This window comes from Alosa sapidissima, chromosome 19 (genome assembly GCF_018492685.1).
Source record: "Alosa sapidissima isolate fAloSap1 chromosome 19, fAloSap1.pri, whole genome shotgun sequence".
In the NCBI taxonomy this organism is placed as follows: Eukaryota; Metazoa; Chordata; class Actinopteri; order Clupeiformes; family Clupeidae; genus Alosa; species Alosa sapidissima.
Window position 1 is genome coordinate 8,654,865 of NC_055975.1, and position 9,130 is coordinate 8,663,994.

The 9,130-nt window shown below is 40.5% G+C and overlaps 1 protein-coding gene across 1 annotated transcript; it reads right to left on the bottom strand.

The window, feature by feature from the left end:
• Positions 1-5,053: 5,053 nt before the first annotated feature.
• LOC121692975 (antimicrobial peptide NK-lysin-like) lies at positions 5,054-6,241 on the bottom strand. The gene is made up of 4 exons (XM_042072079.1): positions 6,143-6,241; positions 5,854-5,900; positions 5,652-5,750; positions 5,054-5,253 (listed from the first exon to the last, which is right to left on the bottom strand). Exons 1-4 carry the CDS (start codon positions 6,189-6,191, stop codon positions 5,092-5,094), a joined length of 357 nt encoding a protein of 118 aa, XP_041928013.1. The 5' UTR covers positions 6,192-6,241; the 3' UTR covers positions 5,054-5,091.
• Positions 6,242-9,130: the final 2,889 nt, after the last annotated feature.

The window sequence follows — 9,130 nt, forward strand, 5'->3', positions numbered from 1 at the left end:
TTTCTTCAAAATGTACAATTAATTTATTGATTGCACTTGAAAACAAGACCAACTAATTTATTGATTGCACTTGAAAACAAGACCATGGTGCAGTGTTTGGAAGGATTGTGGCATGGAAGGAATATGAGCCACTGCGCCCCTGGGCACAGTCATGAAAAGGGCCGCCCTGCCCACCTGAAAAAGGTAGTAGCTCAGCAATTGACCTGTCGCTAAGCCTCGCCCCCCATTGTTACCGTGTGAAAACTCGGACAAACAAACCAGACTTGATTAGAAATACATTGTGGACAATGACAGCTGACAGTATATGAAAGCAGGCTTTGAGGACGTTTTGGTCGATAAAAGGATTTACTTTCCTCCAGAAGCTATCAAAAGGGACTTAATTATGCTATGGAGGGGTGTATTCAAAACTTTAGAATACATACAAGGTGACAAGCAGTTTTGGCGAGTAGCCGTGCAAATCCCACTGACGTTAATGCTAGCTAGCTAGTGGAAGATTGATACTAAGATATTGTAACAAACTGCACAGTTATCTCAGAATGGTTTTTATTGGTTACGCACCAAAACACACAAACACATAATTCCGGGCCAGACCTGGCCCTTATGCTCCAGCACTAAACATCTATGTGAGGCTGTATCTACAACACACACTAGTTAGACCCGGTTATGAACACTGTAATCAACTATAAACATAAACACGACAGTCAGGACGCACAACATTGGTAACTTGCATGGTTAACATTAACATTTAACATAACACATCAACTGAACAGCATCATGGGAGCACAGTCATGAACAGCTAGGCTCAGATCATTACAATATGTTAGGTTACGTTAATATTTGATGTAGTAAGAATATAGTAGTTGGTTAATGAGCATTTTCATCTTGGGATTTAACAGGGAACCTGTGCCCACGTTGTTGGCCTAGTTGCCTACATTACGCGAGAGATGTCCTGTAGGCTTCTTTTAATGAAAATATACCCCGTTTTCTAGCCTCTCGGGGTACCGGCTATCAGTATTACACGTCCCCAATGCAAAACGTTTGACCATGGTTATCCGTCGGGGTTTTTTGAGTTAATAAACTCCATAAATAAACATTAATTTGTCATTTTATGCCTGCCCCCTGTTGTTTCCTATGGAGTTGTCCGAGCTGATGTCCGAGTCCCGTTGAGGCTGGACTGTCATTGGCTCATCAGCGTTCTAAGGGTGGCGCTTAGCGACAGGTCAATTCTAGGGGGGTCCGGGGGCATGCCCCCCCGGTAGATAAAAAAAAAAAATAACCCCTTAAAGGTGCGATTTGTAGGATTGTTACCGAACGTTCTGTAGGCCAAAATCAAAACACTGGTGAACGTTCTCAAGACTACCAGACGCGAGCCTCTTCTGGGTTGCCAGATGTAATGAAGACTTAGAATATGGAAGAATATGGCCAGCTCTGCGTCAGACTTGATATTCTTCGTTTGACGAAGACGTCACCATCTCAGGAAGCTCCTCCGATGTCCACTTAATTTGTTTCTTGTTTTAATTTTGGAAATTTGCCTGCCTCTCGTAGGCATTCATGACTACTGACAGCTGTTGACAGTTGGCCTTTGCTAATTTGGCAACCCAAATAGGAGGACGCGCTAGCCCATTATTAATACGCTATTCTAGAATCAATCGTTCAAAACATAAACGAAAATTCCAAGAGATTCCGCCCCGTAAATGGTTACAGTTTATTTTCCATTATTTCCTACATACTGGACCTTTAAATGATGACTTCTGGCGAGTTTTGTGGAAAGAAATGGACAGATTGAGACTTACAAATATGAATGTGTGTATGAGTCAATAATACAATATTTTTTTCCACCTACCATTGTGGCTAGCCACTCAACTTTTTTACCAGCCACTAGAGATACAGTATGAACATTTGATGAAAAAACATGACCAAAATGATCACGGTCATTGGTATTATTGCGATATGATTAAAATGTGCTGACTTTTTTTCTAAACCTATACCATCAATGTTGGACAGAACTCATAATTTGCCTCCCCTTCATGCCCAGTAGCAACAAAACTAAAGGACAACAGAACAGCTAGTGTCATAAAAGTAGTGTGGCTCCTTTAAGACACAATCCACTGGTGTGAGTTCTGGAGCTATTCAACTTTATCTAACTCTATAGCCTATATCATCTTATTTTAATATTATATCTAGGCTATATTTAACATTTATTTTCTATTTGGCCTGTTATGAGATTATGCATTGCCCAATTTAAGCACACTTTTTTTAAGACACTTAAATACACGCATGCTTAGCAGTTTGTGAAAATTAAAATTATGGCTACATAGACAACTTCTTAGCCATGAGCTGTATATCCTCTGATTTTCATATTTACAGATATATAGGTATTTAAGCACAGCTTAGTTTTAAGACACTTAAAGCCCAAAGTTAGAGACCATATAGGCCTAGAAATTTGCTACCATTTTATTCTGGAACGGCTTATTGTACAGGGGATTGCATTACACCTTTGTGTTCGGTAAGCTCTGCTGTTTATTCTGGTTTACGGTTTGTCATGTAGTTGAACGAAAAGTTTGTGAGATATTCCACCTATATGAATTGAGATGAGCGCAGAGCTGTAGAGTAATATGATTATTTCTTGAAAGTTAATTGAACCGTTTATCACAGCAAATAGCGGCTATAGCACCGTATAAAAGACGAGCAAAAGTTATTTAATGTGATATCTGTGTGATGACTAGGCTAGCCTACTTTGTGAGTAGTTCAACAGAGAAAAATGGGCGGCCACACTTTGTGTCCGTCTGCCTCATAGGTCTAAATAGCAACGTGTTCTGTGAAGGTGTCGCGGACCGGATTAAAATAGTCAGCGAAACTGCGCTGAGTAGGCAGATATTAGAACTACCTGCTGTTGGTCTAAAGCTATATATGTATGCCTTAAACTCGTCTCCTGTTATTTAGAAACAATGCTGTGGTCTAATCTAGTCATCAACAAAAAATGAACGGATTGCAAAAAAAAGAATGGATTTGGCGTGACATTTCTTGCGTGAGCGTGAGAGTGGTGCTGAAAGTGTGAGTGTCACGCCAGATGCATGAGAGTTGGCAACCCTGGATTAGCTACGGAATAATACAGATTTTACAAGTTTTATTTGCTACTTGCTAGATTGACAAACGTATAATATAGGCCTACATTTAATAAGTGTTCAAAATCAATCTATGGGATTGGGGTTGGTTGGAGCAGCCAAACTCGTCCAGGGCGGGCACAGATGACTTCCAGGACGGGCCTGGCCCCCCGAAGCCCCCCATGCCGCCGGGACTGCGTTAGCTGCACATTTTAGTGATGAGGACTGGGTGTCAAAACTCGCTTACCTGTGTGGCATATTCGGGTTGCTTAATGACCTCAACCTGTCACTCCAGGGGAGAATGACGACTGTCTTTAAACTGGCAGATAAAGTCGCTGCATTTAAAGCCAAGCTTGATTTGTGGGGATGAATGGAAACGGGGTGTATTTGATATGTTCCAAACAGTAGTGGGGGTTTTGGGAGAGACTGAGGCAGGGCCCTTTCTCTCGCAGCTGGTGCGTGATCACCTTGTTGCGCTTTCAAATGAGTTTGAGCTACTTCCCATCCTCCAAAGATCCACGGCAAACCAATGAGTGGGTCCGCAACCCATTTGTCAATATCCCGAATAGTCCTAACTTGTCAGCGCAGGAGGAAGAGCAGTTGATCGAAATTGCAAATGACGGTGGTCTTAAGAGTGAGTATGAGGAAACCTCTCTGGCGGGTTTTTGGATCAAAACCAAAGCAGAATATCCCGAGATAGCCGTAAAAGCGCTGAAAACGTTGCTACCATTTCCCACCACGTATCTATGCAAGGCCGGGTTTTCTGCAATGACTGCAACTAAGACCAAATTGCGCAAGCGACTGGACATTTCAAACACACTGAGGGTGTCACTGTCTTCCATCACCCCCAGATGGAACCTTCTTGTTGCAGGGAAACAAGAACAGGGCTTCCACTGATTATATTCGTAATGCACGTTTAGTTCCCATGTTTGTTCCCATATTTTGTTAAGCATGTTCACACTTGATAGATGTAGCTTCAAGTTCAATTTTTATAGTTCATATTGTTCAATTTTCACTTCTTCAAGTTCACGTTTACCTTCACTGTTCATACATAACTGGAGCTAGTTCTTTTCAAGTAGGCTAATGCATGCACAACACATATGGAACATCGAACCCCCGAACCCCCGGTCCGTGAAAAAAAAATGGGAATCAAACCGGTCCATGGTACATAAAAGGTTGGGGACCCCTGAATTACACTTTAAAACTACTATGCATTTCCGAGAAACTGCTAAGTGTACTTGCTCAGGTGTGGTTCCCTAATAGGTGCAGACAGTGGAATGGGGTGCGGATTAAGGATTCCAACTCGGCTTGATCCAAGGATTCCAACAGTACCTCATTATTTACATCAGGCATACTGTATGTGTTAAAACGTAAATCCAAAATGCCAAAACGGATTTTGGTAGAGAGGTCAAAGTACACATATTGTTGTGTGCATCCTTAAAATTGGGTTTTGATAGGCCTACATGAAGGTTTTGTAACTTTTGTGACGCATGGTCTGAAGGTCATGTACACCAAGTTTTGTGAAGATCGGACAAAATGTTTAACCTGTGAAAATTAAATTTTGCTTTTGATTAAACGCTTTTGATAAGACGCTCAAAATTAAATCGATGTATGCTGAAAAATGCAATATGGTGGAAATTGATGTCATAGGGTGTGTTGAAATCACCTCAATCCAAGGATTCCAGCAGTACCTCATTTTTGAAAATCAGGCATACACCTGAAAAGTTATTTGCATTAACACCTTGGATAATTGCAGCGCCCCCTACTAATCAAAGGACACCACATTTGTTGTGCATCCTCACATTGGAGACCTGAGTCCATGTACCAAGTTTGGTTTTAATATGTGAAAGCATTCTTGAGATATGACCTACTTCCTGTTTGGCGACTACACCGCTGATTTCATTTGGTGATGGACAAACATTTCGAAAATCAATTGATTTACTTGAAAATCTGATGGAAAAGACTATTTATTCTTTAAAACAAACAATCACTTGCAGGCTTTTAGGTGGACACATGCAGTTTTTGCATCATCTGCAGAAGAGATTTCCGCCACCAGTTTGGCCATGTATTTCTTCACAAACTTCTTGCAAATGGACTTTAGGAGGCCTATTTTGTTACACACCGTCTTCAGCTGCTCTCTGATCTCCACCTGTGGAAGAGAGCTATCTAATGAGCCTACTGTAAACCAGATCAGTGCATTTGGTGTAATGGAAGAGTACATGGGCGGATTATGAACTTTCGGGCCCCTGGGCCCAGATGTTTTAAGGGCCCCCCACTAATTGTGGCATATGTGGGAGGGGGGGGTTTGGGGGTCTTCCCCCAAAACATTTTTAAATTGTTTGATGTGATTTCCTGTATTCTGGTGCATTTTGGGGATGGCCAATACTTTAATTCAATCAGATTCATAGCCTACATCCTGATGTGTTGATATTGAGGCAATGATTCCATGCAAAGGCTTGGGCTTCAGGGGCCCCTGGGCCTGGTAGGCCCGTGCAGTAATCCATCCCTGGAAGAGTATTATCTCTAGATTAGTCTGCCAAACCTTACCTGGTCAGCATCTTCAGGAAGAGCTTTCCTCACTTTTTCCACAATCCACTTACATGCCCCACAGAGACCACGAAGCTGAACCTCGTCTCTAGCAAGTATCTGCCAGACATGCAAACAGAAAGAACGTAGAAGATTCATTGTCTACACTCATTTCATGAAAAATGCTTTCAAGACTTGCCAATTTGAATGTCATTTGACTCACCTTCTCAGAGCTGCCAGCCTCATACCGGGAGTCATGACTACCAAACACTGTGACCAGAGGACAGCAAAATAATAATTATCATGTCAGTAATAACGTACACCCTCTTGAAGAAAATAAATAACACCAAAATCAGGTGCTGATCATTTGCATGCATCACTTGATAAAGGAGATAACATTAAACTGATCACCAAGTTCCATTATCTTTGCAAGTCATGCATACTGTACAAAAATGCATTATCTTTGCAAGCCATATGCAATCATATGAAAAGGTGTGGTAAAATGATCTTACCTGAGTAAATAAGCAGATATCCTATTATAATGACAACAGTCATACCCATGTTAGCAACTTCAATACTCAGAGACAGACTGCAGGTGTCTCAACAGTGAGAATTGTGACACTAGTACTTTTCACAGACCCTTTTTGCACAATTTCTAACCACAATGTGCATTTGAACTATGTTCCAGTCTCCCAGACATGCTGCAGGCTGAGCACCATTCAAGTTCAAGGTCCCATTATTTATTTGTCACATACACGTACACAGTCATAGGTAGTAAAAAGCTTAGTCCTCTGACTGAAATGACTGCAGTGTTTATAATGTAGAGATGAATAAACAAAGGAAATAAAGAGAAGAAGTGTTACAGTGATAAGTATGTGGATATAAATGTCAAAGAAGTATGCATGTAATTCAAGCTGATGCGCATGACTAAGTGCATTGAGGTTTTGCAATCATGATTAGATTTTTGGACTAGGATTAGACAGCAATTAGGTTTAGGATTAGGTTTTGCAATCAGATAGACTGTAGATAGACATTTTTTCTCCTGGTGTAAATGTCCTGGAGATTGGCCACTAGTACTCCTAGTGGTACATTCTACTGACCTCACCACTCTCTGCAGGGCTTTACAGATGTGTGCTGTTTCCATACCAGGCCATTATACCAAAGTCCTTTTAGGCAAGTCCCTTGGCGGCCATATTGCATGCTTTTTGAGCACTTATCGGGCATCTAGTTCGGCAGTAATGCGCATGTGCAAGGCTTCACGACACCAATCTTGCTCAAGCGGCACATGATTGGCTCAATGTATTCGCATGTCGATGTTTTGCTATGGAAGGGGTGGGATATGTGTAGACAACTGCCATCTTGGCGTTACACTAAACTAGTAAACTAAACTAACCCCATGCATTTCTATGGAGGATTTTTGAGTGCTGTGTCTCCTCATTAGAAAGTCTCTGATTATACTCCCTATAAGAACACTTTCTATAGTTGATCTGTTAAAGTTCTTTAGCAGTTGTTGAGGTCTAAAGTTCTCGAGGCTTCTAAAGCCATTCTTACACCAAAAGACTGACAAGATTTGGGAAAAGTTCTTGAAAGTTTGTAGTCTTTTGAGGAAAACTTGAGTTAAAAGACTCCAATCTTACAAGAATTTTCCCCAAATCTTGGTAAAGTCTTCAGATGTACAGTATGGCCAAGATGATGAATGTGCCTTCTTTACCAGTGAATTAGTGTTCTTGGTCCATGTCAAAAGGGAAAGCACTTTCAAGGTCTTTGTTTAGTCATCAAACACTCAGACTAGTCATTAGAAAACATCTGTGTTGATATGTTGGTGGGATTATGGATTGATGATTCAGACACAGCTGCACCACTGGTTCCAGCTGCACATATGATTTGTCTTGTAGTATGCCATTGGCTTAAAGTATTGCCATGTAAGTATTTGGTTTCACATTAGTGAACGATGACACACTAAGTGAATAGTGTTCACTAGGTAGGATTTCCCCTCTTGTTATGCATATGAAATGAAAGAGGTGGTGGGAAAGAGGACTACACACAACCATAGCATACAACACACACTACAGACCTCTCTGGCGTGATGTCTCCCTCTACAGGGGTAACATAGTTAATGCACCATATCTGAAAGTTTGTAGAACATTAGTGCCAATAGTTTGACCAGTGACAAATGTAAATGGAGCACTACAGGCTATTGAAACGCCACAAGTTAAGCTGATGCACATGACATGAAGTGCATTGAGGTTTTGAGGCAAAATCTAACAATACTGTGGAGAGGGGCCCTGCAAACAAAGCAAAGTATTTGAAAGTGTGAAGAATAAGTGTAAAATGACTGTTTGTGCACTCAGTGCATTGCCTAAATTCTCCGTCCGGTCGCCGCCATCTTGCTTATAAACAAAAATGGTTTACTCACCTGAGTATATGAAGACATAACCTAGAATGACAGAGGTGATTTTCATTTTGATAGACAGGCACAGCTAGCAGTCTTTGAAAGTGATGACTCCCCCTGACTTTTGCACATTGCACTGCGCTTTTTGCACTGCGACCACACAGTTCACGCACATGTAGGCTACATGGCGTGTAGTGTAAAAGGTCCATCAGAGCTAGCACTATTAAAGCACACACACAGTATTTTGTTTTTATCAGGATACTTTATTTTCTCGTTGACCATGATACAAAATATGATGAGATGTACAAGATGAGATAACCACACATATCATGAAGTGGAGCACAGAGCAAGCGGAAGTGCAGATAGCAGAGATCTTGTCTCAGTTCAGCCTCTGGCTCTGTCATATCACTCAGATGAAGATGAAGGTAGAGACTTTGGCCTAAATGCACAAATCAGTATACGCTTAATTAGGGAGATTTTTTTTATAGAAAAAGTTTCATTGATGCTTTGCAAAATGATAAACAATCTCAAAAGTCTCAATGTGGTCAAAAATATACATTTGGATCCAAAATAGAGCTCTTTGAAATTCATCTTTTTTTTCTAAATTCACCGTTTTGAAGTGGTTCAAATGCTTAGAGTTTCTATTATGCATAATTATTAAATGTAACCTGTTTCTTACCAAATGATTGTTTTTTAAAAATCATCATTTTTACTGAGCCTTGCGTTGCCCATCACAGAAATCATCTTATAAGATTAGCAAGCAGTCACAATACAAAATCACAGCATGTGTCCCTGTAGCAGCCAATAATAGTTATACTTAATTTTAATATAATAAAGCCAATAATGTAATAACTTTTCTGAACCAATAACGTAATAACTTTTTGCCAATAATTTAATATGTTACTGCATTATTGGCTGATTATTGCGTTATCGGCGACCTTCTTACTGTTCAAAAAACGATGATTTCGTCAAACACTGTCGTGATCGCAGAGGTAAGTATGTTAATGTTTGTTTGATGCTTGTATGTATGATCTTATTACTTGTTTACCCTGATTATGCTGCTTGATAATGTTCGCATATCAGATAGACTAAAGAAGCTTTTGCGTTT

What these genes read in the sequence shown, in the direction of transcription:
- LOC121692975 (XM_042072079.1), bottom strand. Translation starts at nt 6,191, where the DNA reads ATGGGTATGACTGTTGTCATTATAATAGGATATCTGCTTATTTACTCA. An exon ending in ATATCTGCTTATTTACTCAG is followed by an intron (nt 5,901 to 6,142) that starts GTAAGATCATTT and finishes CTCTGGTCACAG; the next exon opens with TGTTTGGTAGTCATGACTCC. An exon ending in TTCCTGAAGATGCTGACCAG is followed by an intron (nt 5,254 to 5,651) that starts GTAAGGTTTGGC and finishes TCTCTTCCACAG; the next exon opens with GTGGAGATCAGAGAGCAGCT.